General features: G+C 34.1%; 1 protein-coding gene across 5 annotated transcripts in view; it reads left to right on the top strand.

Moving 5' to 3' along the window:
* Window positions 1-16,883, top strand: part of LOC143190441 (uncharacterized) — a 58,864-nt gene that overhangs the window by 7,889 nt on the left and 34,092 nt on the right. For 3 of the 5 annotated variants that reach the window (XR_013004240.1, XM_076394719.1, XM_076394722.1), the window contains exon 4: window positions 6,884-6,931. The exons of 1 other annotated variant lie outside the window; for it this stretch is intronic. Coding sequence is in view for 3 of the 4 variants with exons in the window: in XM_076394719.1 (XP_076250834.1) it covers window positions 6,884-6,931 (48 nt within the window). In the remaining variant the exon portion in view is untranslated. Of the gene's footprint in view, window positions 1-6,883; window positions 6,932-10,395; window positions 10,444-16,883 lie in introns of all 5 variants that reach the window. One more of the 5 variants, XM_076394720.1, reaches the window with a different exon arrangement.

The raw sequence follows: 16,883 nt of genomic DNA on the forward strand, positions 1-16,883 counted from the left end.
TCCATGATTTATTGAAAACCATTACTACGAACTACACAATTAAAACAGTGAGCTATGAAACAATTAAAATCCAATTGTTCGAAGCGGATCACTTTAAAGTTCTTATAAAAGAATTAGATGAAAGAAACACCCAATACCATACATTCAGGCCAAAATCCGAGAGAACATTTAAATTCGTATTAAAAGGATTACATCACGGGACGGACTTTAACACCATCAAGGTAGCACTAGCTGAAAAAGGCCACGAGGTCGTAAATATTCACAATATACGACATCACACGACAAAAAAACCTCTGCCTATGTTTTATATAGACATAAAACCTAATGGAAATAATAAGGCGGTGTATGAAATCACCAAATTGGAAAATAATATTATTAAATGCGAACCACCACATATAAAAAGAATTATACCACAATGCACAAGGTGTCAAGCGCACGGGCACACAAAGACTTACTGTCGCAAATCATATAGATGCGTAAAATGTGCAGGAGAACATAAGACAGGAGATTGTACTCGTAAAGTTCGAGATGAAAAAGTGAAATGTGTTAACTGTAACGGAAATCATCCAGCGAACTACAAGGGTTGCGCAGTTCACAAGCAACTACAGCAGAAACTCTATCCTGCCTTAAGGGAAAAAAGGCATCAACAAAAACAATCCACTACTACCAATCTACCACTACCCACCAGAACAAGTCAACCAGACATAACTTATGCCCAAATAGTTGAAAATGGTTCAGCACAAAAACGAGAAACAATATCTCAACCTACTGAAACTAGCAACATCTCAAGATTAGAAAATATGATGGCCAAACTAATGGATCAAATGAGTACGATGCTTGGTCTACTCACAACCGTCGTAAGCAAACTTGCCTAATGCCTGAAACCAATAGCTACAAAATCGCCGTCTGGAATGCCAATGGGCTCCAACAACACGCCAGGGAACTAAAAATGTTCGTAAATGAACAAAATATTGACGTTATGATGGTTTCCGAAACACACTTTACGGACAAGAATTATCTGAAAGTTCCTAAATATAAGCTTTATCATACAAATCACCCTGATGATAAAGCACATGGAGGTACAGCCATAATAATTCGAGATGATATAAAGCATTTCGAAAAAGAAAAATTCCGCAAAGACTACCTGCAAGCCACCAGTATAACCATAGAGGAAGCCCATGGACCATTAACAATTTCTGCGATTTATTGCCCACCCAAACATAACAACAAGGCAGAACAATTTCAAGAATTCTTCAGTACGCTAGGTAATAGATTTATAGCAGGAGGAGATTATAATGCAAAACATTTAATGTGGGGTTCAAGAATAATAACCTCAAAAGGTAGAGAACTGCTCAAAGCCATAAGGAAAGATAACTTACAACATATCTCTACTGGTGAACCAACATATTGGCCTTCAGACAGAAATAAAAAACCAGATACAATAGATTTCTGTATTACAAAAAATATTGATCCAAAAAAGTGTCAGGCAGAATCATGCTTCGACCTGTCTTCTGATCATTCACCAATAATAGTAACAATTTCTTCAAAAATTACCATCAAAGATAAACCCCCTTCTCTGTGCAATAATAGAACTAACTGGCCCTCATTTAGAGAAAACTTAGACCAAAATATCTCTCTAAACTTACCGTTACAAACTGAAATGGATATAGAAATAGCAGCAATAAATCTTACAAAAAATATACAGGAGGCAGCATATTCCGCGACTCCCAACAGTGAAACATTTCCAAGAAAAAATACACATATATCATGTACAATACAGAAAAAGATAGCAGAAAAAAGAAAGTTACGACGAAATTGGCAACAGCAAAGGACTGAAGAGAATAAAAGAAAATTTAATAGGGCCATAAAAGAGCTGAGAGATCTAATCCAAATTGAACAAAACCAAGGCATTCAAGAATACCTAGAAAACTTGACATCAACTGAGGCTACAGACTATTCGTTGTGGAAAGCAACAAAAAAGCTTAGGAGATCCCAGCAGCATAACCCACCTATTAAAACAAGCGAAAATAATTGGGCGAGAAGCAATAAAGAGAAGGCCGACGTTTTCTCAAAACACTTAAAAAATGTTTTTAAACCTTTCCAGACTCAGCTACATAAAGATGACGAAAATAAAATTACTAGCTTTCTAGATTCGCCATTTCAAATGGATTTACCGCACGAGAAATTAACGGTCAAAAAAGTTAAACATACAATAATGAGAGAGATTAATATTAAAAAAGCTCCTGGTTATGACTTAATTACTGGCAAAATTTTAAAAGAATTATCAGAAAAGGCTATAAAACTATTAACATATATATTTAATGCTATGCTACGAATTAATTACTTCCCTAGTATCTGGAAAGTAGCTAAAATATTAATGATACTTAAACCAGGAAAAATACCAGAAGATGTGACCTCCTACCGACCTATAAGTTTATTACCAGTAATCTCGAAAGTTTTCGAGAAACTATACATAAAAAAACTAAACTATATAATAGAAAAAAGAAAAATTATTCCAGAGCATCAGTTTGGCTTTCGCAATAAGCATGGGACTATAGAACAAGTGCATAGACTAGTAAACCAAATAAACGCCGACCTAAATGCCAAAAGATATTGTTCGGCTGCTTTCCTAGACATATCTCAGGCTTTTGACAAAGTATGGCATACGGGCTTGCAGGTTAAACTAAAGAAACTTCTCCCTCATCCGGACTATCAGCTACTAAAATCGTATCTCACTGACAGACATTTTATTGTAAATCAAGGCGATGAACATACCGAATTAAATCCCATATATTCAGGAGTTCCGCAAGGTAGTGTACTGGGTCCAGTACTGTATCTTCTGTATACGGCTGATCTGCCCACCACAAAAATAACTACTGTGGCAACATATGCAGACGATACAGCAATCTTAGCATCCCATGAAGATCCAGTCACAGCATCAATAAACCTACAAACCCACCTGGAGCAAATACAATTATGGTTGAAGACATGGCGCATTAAAGCCAATGAATCAAAATCCACGCATATAACGTTTACCCTGCGTAGAAGAACATGTCCACCAGTAAATATCAATCATCGTCAACTCCCCCAAGCAGAGCATGTTAAATATCTTGGTATGCATTTAGATCGACGCCTAACCTGGAAGAAGCACATACTCTCTAAACGGAAACAACTAGGACTAAAATTATATCAAATGTATTGGCTCATTGGGCGCAAATCCAAGTTATCATTAGATAACAAGGTATTGCTGTATGAGTCTATACTCAAGCCCATTTGGACATATGGAATTCAACTATGGGGTACCGCTAGCAAATCTAATATATCCATCATTCAACGGTTCCAAAATAAGGTGTTGCGTGCCATTGTTGATGCTCCGTACTATATTTCAAATAAAGTGATACAACGCGATATTCCTCTAGAACCTATAACGAGTGTAATCCAACGTGTTTGTGTGAAGTACTTCGAAAGAGTGTCAGTGCATCCCAATGTACTCGCTAATCAGCTAAATATGCGACGTGATAGTGAAGTGCGTAGACTAAAACGTTTAACACCACCTGATCTGATTACTGGACATATGTAGAGTTTAGAATAAGCATTAGAATAAGACTAATTAATTAAGATAATATTTTATACAGAAGATTGCTTAATGAAGTGATTTTCTGCATGCCATGTATATATAATATAGACATAAGAAATACTTATTGCCAATAGGGCAGGCAGATTATGGAATCACGAAGAGTAATAAAAAAAAAAAAAAAAAAAAAAAAAACTATAATCTTCAAATAAGTTCTGTTTCCATATTATATAATATAAAAATAGATCATTTGTGGTTCCGTAACAATTTACAAAATTAGTGTTATAAAATGATAATATTTTACTAATAATTCATAACTTCACTACATAGTATAAAACAAAGTCGCCTTTTCTGTCCCTATATCCCTATGTGCGCTTAAATCTTTAAAACTACGCAACGGATTTTGATGCGGTTTTTTTTCAATAGATAGAGTGATTCAAGAGGAAGGTTTATATGTATGTTTTGTGATGTCGTAAATTAACCTATTTTTTAGGCTTATTTAGCAATTAGCAAAAACGCTGCCTAACCCTACGAGTTAGATCAAATTAATGTACTACAGTATTGTACACCATAAAAAGGTCTACAAAAAAGTCCGCGATGGTATATGTTTATCTTTTAGGGATAACCCACATTAACCATTTTTATTGTTTGCTTTTTACGTGAGAAAATGGCTTATTTACGAAGCTATTTTAAGCAATACGGCATTAATCCTTATCGAATTAAGTACCTTAAATACAGTGTGCAATTAATATAGATCAATATGGTTCCTTACAGCATGTAAATTAAACAAATATTTTCGGAGATATTACAAATTTAAAATTTGCGTTTAAAAATGTTTTTTTTTTTGTTCTGGCCTAAAAACCAGGCGGTGGAATGCATGACGCATACCTGGTCGCGGAGACTTGCCCTGGAGTGACAAGTTGGACCGGGTTATGTGGGACTGCCTCTGGGCTTACCAATACACTAAACCGAAACCGCCTCACAGTTGACCCCTGTGGATCACTACTGCTACTGCATTAAATTTGGGGATATGGCACTGATCGGGCAGCCGTTATTGGGCACGAGGGCCCGGCGATTCTATTGATTCGCGAACCTGAGTTAACACACAACTGGGTACTGTTGTATGGGGGCAAAAGTTATGACTGTAGCGACGGATGAGGTCGTTTCAGTCTGGAAAAGGGGGAGAGCTTAGCGGTGACGCGGTGCTAAGCTCCCAGCATGTCGACCAGCTCGCGAACAAGCGCGTTTTCAGAAGAACTTGAGCTGAGTTGTTGTTTGTGGAATGATTGAGATATGAAGTGCTTGATTTCTGGAGTGTCAGTTTCCCTATGAATTTGATTATTTCTGACAAATCATGGAGCGTTTAATATTCTCCTGAGGAGCTTATTTTGGAAAACTTGAAGCCGTTTGACCTGGTTGGGTGTAACAAACTTGAAGTAGACATTAGATCCGTAGAGGAGTACGGACCGAATTAACATCTTGTAAAATAAGCATTTGATGGAGATTGGAAGTCTGCTAGAAGGGCAGATCAGAGGAGATAGCAGGTTTGCTATCCCCGAACCTTTTTGGATCGCTTTCTGGATTTGGGAATGCCAACCGAACCGCCGGTCGAAGTGAAGACCTAGGTACGTGACGTTATCCAGCCATGGAATTATTGCGGTGTCGATCTTAAGTTGCGAGACGCGCAGTGCGTAACGCTTCTTGTGGAAAATGATGGCCTGGGTTTTCAGGGGGTTGATTTGCAACCTCCAGAATTTGAACCACTTGACCGCATGATCGAGCTGCTTCTGTAAACGTTCATGAATTGTAACTTCGAACCTGGCGGCCGTGAAGAAAGCAGTGTCGTCAGCGTAAAAGGCGACGTCAATATGCTCTTTTCTCGGCATAATTTAAAAATGTGTAATGTAATAAAAATTGTATGAATTTAGATATTCCAAAGATAGCAGGAAATCTTCATAGTAAGTATAGGGGAAGAGGAATTGTTTTACTCCAAATTTAATGCGTGCAGGCCAAGGGCAGTAATGAATGAACCAAAAATACTGGATCGATTTTAATCATGTTTTCATTGAGTGACATAGGCATATATATTTTATGCCCATGCAAAGTCGGAGCGGGCCGCTATGTTTTTATATACAACGTTCATATTTTTTCTGTAGTTTATTTAATTTAGTATCAGCATTGCACCCGTGCGAAGCCGGGGCGGGTCGCTAGTATACAATATTAACCTAAAAATGACTTCTAACCACAACAAGGCGTATATAGAAAAGGACGCGTAGTTGTGTCAGACTAGATTAAAGATGTACGCATGCGCAGTTCTGGCCAATCGAAACTTATATAGGTATGGATGTATAAGTTTTTTACTGTCGGCTATGTGGAGGAGCCCTTAGAGCATGATCGTGTAGCCCAGATAAATAATGGTGATAGCGATACGTGAAACGGTAGGTTATTGCACTGATCCACGTTACTTTTTTATTATTTGTTACAAGAATTCGCGAATGCTAAGTGGGATTTGCTTTTTGATAAGTAATAGAAAATATTTTAGTATTTTAGTGAGCTTATTTAAATTTTTTTGGGGGGGAACTCTACTGCACTGCAGCGTTTATGCACCAGCCGCCATAAAAGACGTAATAAAAGACACCGTTCAACACCTGTTGATTTCTGATTTATATTTAAATGGTCGTTAAGGGTCAAAAATATTAAAATAATAAATTTATTGATTATTTTAAAAACTAGAACCATCCGAAATAGAACGGGCTGCTGATGTGTATACAGTCGCCCTAATTTACCTTATAAACAGCTTTTGGTTGTTCAGGTCCAAAACCGTGTATGTTTATGGATTAATAGCAGCTAAATGATTTATTTAACATTACCGAAAAAAACCCGGATCATCGATGAAAGTTAAATCGACAAAAGCAAATAAAAAACGGATTATTCTTTTACGCATCTAGCCATTTTATTATATGGCACTCATGTTATCTTATCGAATTTATTATTCTAACAGGACAGGAGATAAAATATTTCTGTAATATTATTTTGGCCAACACATTATTGTACCTTCAGTATTCAATGTTGTTTGTCCCAGTTTAATTGTTATGGTAAAAAAAACCACAGACGCTTCCTATATCTGCATCATTCGAAGAGATAGCTTCTATTACGATCCGCCAAGTCGGTTTTTCCCGCTATCCTTTCGCAGAACTTTTCAGTTATAACCCTCAGTCCACAACGTTACGTAGTAGTGTGCGAATCGCGATTCGACTGTTTATGTTATTAAGACTCGATTACTAGTAATTTATTTTCACACATTTTCAGTGCAACGGTATGGAGGATATGGCAAACGGTAATGGATGCAACAAAAAGGTAAGTACTTGTTATAAATCTTGTTTAGTTAGAAGTCTTATTAGTTTTCTCTAATCGGTTATTTATTAACGTTGACATTTTAAAAGCGAGTCAAGCTACAATGTGCATGATGACTAATTCTGAAAAAAAATTCCACGATATGTTATGTGTACGTATTTATTTTCGGTATTTACCCGATAAAAATGTTATTTCTGTCAAAAATAACATAGGAATAACATAATATAACACATAGAAAATGTTCTGAGAACAAATCCTGAAGGATAAGGAGATAAGTCGAAGTTCCAAGGTTATTTGGCTCGATAATAGGAGCTTCCTTCCTTCTATTTTAAATCACAACACCAAATACAGAGCAGCCAATTTTCTATACTTACAATTTTACGATTTGAATGATCAATAACTTTTTTCAGTGTACTTCATGATGCAGATCTTCTAGCAGTTTCTCTAGGTTCTTCACTGTCAGTTTGATAATATTTTGAAATTGCTATTTTTGTCTTCTGTGTTACTCTTTTCATATTATGAGATTTAAAAATAAATTACTTTTCTGTAAGTTTTTTTTGTATACTAACCTTGTCCTGGCAATAACAAAAAGGAAACAAAAAAAAGAATCATCCAATTTGGTTCGGCCGTTATCTGTAGTTATGCGCGGACATACATTTCAGCAAATCATTCTTATTTATATAGATTATTATTTAGTAGAACAAGTTTTAACCTAACATTTGGACTACATGATTAAAAAATTAATTTTTTTTTTCTTAATTACTATCCATATATTTGGTTTTTAAAAAAAGTCGATAAGAGACAAATTTAGAAGCTCTTATTTGTATACAAACTTAGCAGTAACATGAAATATATTCTTTGTATTGCTTGTTTTTATAGTTTAAATAACAAAAGAAATAAATAAATAACTTCATTTCAGATTAAAGAAAAATAAAAACTCACAACCTAAATCAAATCAATCAAGCAAGAACTAAAATGTATCACAAAAAATCATTTAGCACATATAACCAATTTGGCAGTATAGTCTTTACATCTATAAAGTAAACATTTGTTAAACTTTCTTGTACATTTGAAATATTTCTTGTTGTCACATAAACATCACCTTTCTCTCTTATGTACATTTGGGGATCATCAATGGGTAAGCCTTCTTCCTGGTCCCACTCTTTATCTTCTTTCAACAAATTTTCTATTCTTATATCTTGTAAAAAATTTTTTATTTCTATTAGATCTGCTGAATCATTTTAACTTTCATTTTGTCTTATTTTTATAAATGATTGCACTAACTCAATTCCAATAGTCATTATTTGTTTATTCCTCTTTAGCCGTATTTTTTGGAGTTTATGCAAGGCCAACGTTGAGTTTTTCTAGTCTCCGAATAATTACGACGTTGTTGATCCATCATTTGGGATCCATCCCTCATTTTGGGCTGTAATAAAATTCTATTATCTCTTTCTTACCACTTCTTTGATCACTACATTCGATGCTCTGGTCTATCACTACATAGTATAAAACAAAGTCGCCTTTTCTGTCCCTATATCCCTATGCGCGCTTAAATCTTTAAAACTACGCAACGGATTTTGATGCGGTTTTTTTTCAATAGATAGAGTGATTCAAGAGGAAGGTTTATATGTATAATACATGCATAATATACTAAGGCAACATTGCTAATTTTAGAGGTTTCTAACGTGATGTCGTAAATTAACCTATTTTTTAGGCTTATTTAGCAATTAGCAAAAACGCTGCCTAACCCTACGAGTTAGATCAAATTAATGTACTACAGTACTGTACACCATAAAAAGGTCTACAAAAAAGTCCGCGATGGTATATGTTTATCTTTTAGGGATAACCCACATTAACCATTTTTATTGTTTACTTTTTACGTGAGAAAATGGCTTATTTACGAAGCTATTTTAAGCAATACGACATTAATCCTTATCGAATTAAGTACCTTAAATACAGTGCGCAATTAATATAGATCAATATGGTTCCTTACAGCATGTAAATTAAACAAATATTTTCGGAGATATTACAAATTTAAAATTTGCGTTTAAAAATGTGTAATGTAATAAAAATTGTATGAATTTAGATATTCCAAAGATAGCAGGAAATCTTCATAGTAAGTATAGGGGAAGAGGAATTGTTTTACTCCAAATTTAATGCGTGCAGGCCAAGGGCAGTAATGAATGAACCAAAAATACTGGATCGATTTTAATCATGTTTTCATTGAGTGACATAGGCATATATATTTTATGCCCGTGCAAAGTCGGAGCGGGCCGCTATGTTTTTATATACAACGTTCATATTTTTTCTGTAGTTTATTTAATTTAGTATCAGCATTGCACCCGTGCGAAGCCGGGGCGGGTCGCTAGTATACAATATTAACCTAAAAATGACTTCTAACCACAACAAGGCGTATATAGAAAAGGACGCGTAGTTGTGTCAGACTAGATTAAAGATGTACGCATGCGCAGTTCTGGCCAATCGAAACTTATATAGGTATGGATGTATAAGTTTTTTACTGTCGGCTGTGTGGAGGAGCCCTTAGAGCATGATCGTATAGCCCAGATAAATAATGGTGATAGCGATACGTGAAACGGTAGGTTATTGCACTGATCCACGTTACTTTTTTATTATTTGTTACAAGAATTCGCGAATGCTAAGTGGGATTTGCTTTTTGATAAGTAATAGAAAATATTTTAGTATTTTAGTGAGCTTATTTAAATTTTTTTGGGGGGGGACTCTACTGCACTGCAGCGTTTATGCACCAGCCGCCATAAAAGACGTAATAAAAGACACCGTTCAACACCTGTTGATTTCTGATTTATATTTAAATGGTCGTTAAGGGTCAAAAATATTAAAATAATAAATTTATTGATTATTTTAAAAACTAGAACCATCCGAAATAGAACGGGCTGCTGATGTGTATACAGTCGCCCTAATTTACCTTATAAACAGCTTTTGGTTGTTCAGGTCCAAAACCGTGTATGTTTAAGGATTAATAGCAGCTGAATGATTTATTTAACATTACCGAAAAAACTCGGATCATCGATGAAAGTTAAATCGACAAAAGCAAATAAAAAACGGATTATTCTTTTACGCATCTAGTCATTTAATTATATGGTACTCATGTTATCTTATCGAATTTATTATTCTAACAGAACAGGAGATAAAATATTTCTGTAATATTATTTTGGCCAACACATTATTGTACCTTCAGTATTCAATGTTGTTTGTCCCAGTTTAATTGTTATGGTAAAAAAAAACCACAGACGCTTCCTATATCTGCATCATTCGAAGAGATAGCTTCTATTACGATCCGCCAAGTCGGTTTTTCCCGCTATCCTTTCGCAGAACTTTTCAGTTATAACCCTCAGTCCACAACGTTACGTAGTAGTGTGCGAATCGCGATTCGACTGTTTATATTATTAAGACTCGATTACTAGTAATTTATTTTCACACATTTTCAGTGCAACGGTATGGAGGATATGGCAAACGGTAATGGATGCAACAAAAAGGTAAGTACTTGTTATAAATCTTGTTTAGTTAGAAGTCTTATTAGTTTTCTCTAATCGGTTATTTATTATCGTTGACATTTTAAAAGCGAGTCAAGCTACAATGGGCATGATGACTAATTCTGAAAAAAAATTCCACGATATGTGTACGTATTTATTTTCGGTATTTACCCGATAAAAATGTTATTTCTGCCAAAAATAACATAGGAATAACATAATATAACACATAGAAAATGTTCTGAGAACAAATCCTGAAGGATAAGGAGATAATTCGAAGTTCCAAGGTTATTTGGCTCGATAATAGGAGCTTCCTTCCTTCTATTTTAAATCACAATACCAAATACAGAGCAGCCGATTTTCTATACTTACAATTTTGCGATTTGAATGATCAATAACTTTTCTCAATGTACTTCATGATGCAGATCTTCCAGCAGTTTCTATAGGTTCTTCACTGTGAGTTTGATAACATTTTGAAATTGTTATTTTTGTCTTCTATGTTACTCTTTTCATATTATGAGATTTAAAAATAAATTACTTTTCTGTAAGTTTTTTTTTGTATACTAACCTTGTCCTGGCAATAACAAAAAGGAAACAAAAAAAAGAATCATCCAATTTGGTTCGGCCGTTATCTGTAGTTATGCGCGGACATACATTTCAGCAAATCATTCTTATTTATATAGATTATTATTTAGTAGAACAAGTTTTAATCTAACATTTGGACTACACGATTAAAAAATTGAATTTTTTTTTCTTAATTACTATCCATATATTTGGTTTTAAAAAAAAGTCGATAAGAGACAAATTTAGAAGCTCTTGTTTGTATACAAACTTGGCAGTAACATGAAATATATTCTTTGTATTGCTTGTTTTTATAGTTTAAATAACAAAAGAAATAAATAAATAACAAACTTCATTTCAGATAAAAGAAAAATAAAAAATCACAACCTAAATCAAATCAATCAAGCAAGAACTAAGAATGTATCACAAAAAATCGTTTAGCACATGTAACCAATTTGGCAGTATAGTCTTTACATCTATAAAGTAAACATTTGTTAAACTTTCTTGTACATTTATTATAAATATTTCTTCTTGTCACATAAATATCACCTTTCTCTCTTATGGACATTTGGGGATCATCAGTGGGTAAGCCTTCTTCCTGGTCCCACTCTTTATCTTCTTTCAACAAATTTTCTATTCTTATATCTTGTAAAATTTTCTTTATTTCTATTAGATCTGCTGAATCATTTTAACTTTCATTTTGTCTTATTTTTATAAATGATTGCACTAACTCAATTCCAATAGTTATTATTTGTTTATCCCTCTTTAGCCGTATTTTTTGGAGTTTATGCAAGGCCAACGTTGAGTTTTTCTAGCCTCCGAATAATTACGACGTTGTTGATCCATGGCAATATCCCCTCATTTTGGGCTGTAATAAAATTCTATTATCTCTTTCTTACCACTTCTTTGATCACTACATTCGATGCTCTGGTCTATCACTACATAGTATAAAACAAAGTCGCCTTTTCTGTCCCTATATCCCTATGCGCGCTTAAATCTTTAAAACTACGCAACGGATTTTGATGCGGTTTTTTTCAATAGATAGAGTGATTCAAGAGGAAGGTTTATATGTATAATACATGCATACTATACTAAGGCAACATTGCTAATTTTAGAGGTTTCTAACGTGATGTCGTAAATTAACCTATTTTTTTAGGCTTATTTAGCAATTAGCAAAAACGCTGCCTAACCCTACGAGTTAGATCAAATAAATGTACTACAGTATTGTACACCATAAAAAGGTCTACAAAAAAGTCCGCGATGGTATATGTTTATCTTTTAGGGATAACCCACATTAACCATTTTTATTGTTTACTTTTTACGTGAGAAAATGGCTTATTTACGAAGCTACTTTAAGCAATACGGCATTAATCCTTATCGAATTAAGTACCTTAAATACAGTGTGCAATTAATATAGATCAATATGGTTCCTTACAGCATGTAAATTAAACAAATATTTTCGGAGATATTACAAATTTAAAATTTGCGTTTAAAAATGTGTAATGTAATAAAAATTGTATGAATTTAGATATTCCAAAGATAGCAGGAAATCTTCATAGTAAGTATAGGGGAAGAGGAATTGTTTTACTCCAAATTTAATGCGTGCAGGCCAAGGGCAGTAATGAATGAACCAAAAATACTGGATCGATTTTAATCATGTTTTCATTGATTGACATAGGCATATATATTTTATGTCCGTGCAAAGTCGGAGCGAGCCGCTATGTTTATATACAACGTTCATATTTTTTCTGTAGTGTATTTAATTTAGTATCAGCATTGCACCCGTGCGAAGCCGGGGCGGGTCGCTAGTTATTTATAATGGTTAACATTTAGTACATATAACCGATTTGGCAGTATGGTTTTTATATATGAAAATCAAGCATTTTTTTTTGCTAGAACGAGCAAGCATGCAAGAACTTTCTTGTATATTTCCAATCCTTCTTGCGATCACATATATAGTATCTTGCTCTCTTGTGGATGAACTCTTTATCTTCACTCAAAAAAATTTGGATTCTTTAAATATGCGGTATTGAGATGAGTTTGAACGTCCAATACTTACGAAGCGTTAAGAACCAATTATTTCTTTAGAATGTAATGAAGGAATGAATGTAAGGAGTGATGAGAACAAAACTATACTCTAAAAAAAATATACTCTAATGTAAACTAAACCCCATGTTTAGACATCTCACTGCTAACCTCCATTCCTAACATACATGTAACATAAACACAGTCTCGTTGCTTGAAACACACAGGGCCGTAACAGGCGATATAACATATATAGTATACAAAATGTGTCGCTAATTCCTTCAGTGATTTTTTCGGCTAAAAAACATATTTACAATGGATTGTTAAAATGTATCTATTCAAAATGTCGATTCTTATCTATTTTGCCTATTACTCATGTATTTTATGGATACTATTCTAAAAGAACAGTTTGTCCTTTGAGCAAAACCTTTCATCAAGTCATTTCCCCACTTCTTCGAGCTTCGAGTTAGCCAAGTGCATCAATGTGAAAAGTACGAGTACCAGGAATTCATATGAACATTTCACATGTTCTTATAGGTGGAGCATCCTCAAGTTTCAACTAGCAAATGGACTAGTTATTTTGACGCAGCGTAACTTCGAGTTTTAAAGTTACTGTCAGTAAAGTAAAGCAACAAATCATAACACTGTATATTTAGGGCTAGGGAAATCTGTTACAAAACTGGAAAGTAATTACCGACACACCTGGTAAAAGTAAATCCTAATCATACATCTAATATTAATGTTTATTTTATCGAGCTCCAGAAATACTCTGATAATATATGCCTTTGGAGCAAAATTATTTTCAACGCCGCAAGGTTGTCTTATTTTTGTTGTAGGTTCCAACGTATTCATTGTTATTTTTAAACTCTGATACTACACGGAGGAAATATAGATGAAAAGCGCATATATTAGATCATTTAATACATATTAGAAAATCTAAAACAGCTGTGGTTTTGCGGTGTCTCATTATAGATTACAAGGGAGTCTGTTGTTCAAAATAGGGAATCTATATAAATAAATATGTAAATACTTATTCGAACAAACTTGTCAACATATAATTTTGACGCATCAACGTTGCATTCAATCATGCGCTATTTTCATATACTGTTTGTATTTTAATAATCGGATATTAAAGTGAAACGAGACAAATAAACGAAAGAGTATACCAGGTGTGTCGTTAATTAATTTCTTGGTTTTTCGCTAAACCATCTGGTTTTACCCAGCCTGGTTACTGGCGTGACTGGGATGGTTATTCCTTGTCGGGTTTTCCACTGTTGCCTATAAAGACAATTACAATCACAAACAAAAAGTACATCCATGTCCCAGCAGGATTCGAACCCGCGACTATGGCAACAGTAGAAGGACCATCCTGTCGCCTTGACCACAGCGCCAACGAAGCCAGCCGAACTTTATTTATTCAAAGTATTGAGCATTTGATTCTAAATATTTTACCCATCTTCCAATCAAGTTATTGATGCCATTCACATGCTTTTTCTTTGAGCTAAACCATTGATCGAACCATTTTTTAACATCTTCGAAAGTGCTGCTCAGCAAGCGCGTGCTCCATCGATGGGAAGAGGTGGTAGTCGGATGGAGCCACATCTGAAGAAAGCGTGGGTTATAAATAAACCTTTCCAAAGTGATTCCAACATTTCATTCATTCAGATTCAGATTGTCATGTTGAAAGATGTCCTGATCATGTCTTTACGCGTATTTTAGATGTTTTTCAATCAATACACAGTTCAAATTCATCATTTTGTGTCGATAGCGATCAATAATGCCTGTTTTTCCAGGGTTCAATAGTTAAATGCATTTCCAGATGATAATCATGAATAATATTTTCGAAATAAATTCATTTTTCCCAACCCATTACTATTGGATGCAGTCTCATATCTTTGATTTTACGATTTTCTAATTATCTGTCATTCATTTCTTGTGGTTTCAAACCCCTCTTCCCATCACTTGTAATCGTTCACAAATTGCAATTCAGTTCACATTCAACTTTTCTGTCAATAGTTTTTGAGTTTGTGTTGAGTCTTCATCCCATAGCTCCTGCAATTCTGTACCTTTTTTTACATTTTTGACCTACGACGACCTTCTTTGTCTTGAAAGTTAAAATTACCACATTTGAATTGTCTAAACGACATTTCACATGTTCTTATATTTTAAGTAAAACTTTAGAGAAGGTTTACAAATAGAAAATGAGTTTTGTCATTTCTTAAATATTGTCAGTTTCGAAAAATCTTGTTTTCAATTTTCAACTCCTTATAAAAGTTTCAAAAGCACCCTGTAATATAGTATTTTATTTGCGATTTTATTGTATGTTAACAACGCTGCTTCCGTCTTGTAGGCTATATTTCAGTGTAATATACGTTTTGCTCTGCGATGGTTTAAACAAGCGATCGGTGAAATATAATCTTTCAGACTTCGAAAAATGTTTTCGTCGGTAACAACCTCTTTTGGGCGTCCACTGCGTTCAACATCTTCGGTGATCATTTCACCACGTCTAAACTTAGCATACCAATCCTTTTCCTAGAGCAGTGTCCGGAAACTCGGCATCAAGCCAAGTTTTTGCTTCAACTGTATTTTTTCCCTTCAAAAAGCAATATTTTATCAACACGCGAAATTCCTTTTTATCCATTTTTTTTCACAATAACAAAAGTTGCTTAACTCAAAATGCTATAATTCACAAACTAATGATCCGACAGCTTTTAAATGTATACACGCATATTTTGAGGCTTAGGGCTAACTAAAAGCATATGGTTTATGTATCAATCAAACTCAAAAGAATCTTACTACCCGATATGCTTTTTGTTACGGTTTGGGTGGCAATACAGTGGTATTCAGATGATATTCTCATTCACATGGCTTATTCTTATTATGACTAGCATATTGCTGCCAAACACTTTCATATGATAATGCCTATGCATATAACCAGAAATGTTCAGTCTTGTCAGTTCAGTTCAGCCATATCATCTCTGACCAGCAACAATTGCCAGACAGAAGAGCCTATCAATAAATATGTCACATGTCAGGAATTCTTGTGATAGCTATTTTCCCTCCTATTAGATCTTTCCTATCACATATAAACACAGTAGTTTCAACTAGTTGAACTATCTAAAAGTTCTTTGGGTGTTTGATTTGTATGATGGTATAAAAATGAACTAATTTGTTGGTATTTGGCCTTTGTTGGGTGATACAAATCTATGAATACTATTTTGTGTTTACATGTTTACGTTTTTCTAAATCTATTGACACTATTTTACTAGACAAATAGAATTTTAATGATTTTGGTCCTCCGCCACCCGCTGTACTCAGCGGATTTGCCTCGTTCGAACACCACGTTTTTCAATTTTATTTTATCCTGTATGAGTTTAACTTTAATACCATTTTAAATATCCTGGTATTTTATTAAAGTTCATTATTTTATTAAAGTTTATTACGTTCGAATTGATTCCAAAACTTGTAGATCCGTCTCACTCGTTCCCCATTCAGGTAGTTTTTTTAACACAGATAGGCAGTACCGCATTATATAACTATATTATACGTGGTATACATTAACGTTATGCGAGTTGTATCAATTTATCATTAGCTTTTGATATATTCATTTCGTGTAAACGTTTAAAATTAAAAATTTTAAGAAACATTTTTTATCATAATTATTTGTCAGTTTTATTTATAAAATATATCGTATTCATATTTTCGCCTTCTCGTTTTATTGTAATTTGAAAGTGTTTTCAAGTTTAACAATAAAAAGTGATACACTAATGTTTCGGGTTCTACTAAATCTTTCTCTTGTTGAATAACGTCATATATTATTATAAACACTATTTTAATTGTTGTTGAATCACCAATGACGT

This window comes from Rhynchophorus ferrugineus, unplaced genomic scaffold, assembly GCF_030347505.1.
Source record: "Rhynchophorus ferrugineus isolate W39M unplaced genomic scaffold, kcgeb_rfMv2 rfM2, whole genome shotgun sequence".
Taxonomy (NCBI): domain Eukaryota; kingdom Metazoa; phylum Arthropoda; class Insecta; order Coleoptera; family Curculionidae; genus Rhynchophorus; species Rhynchophorus ferrugineus.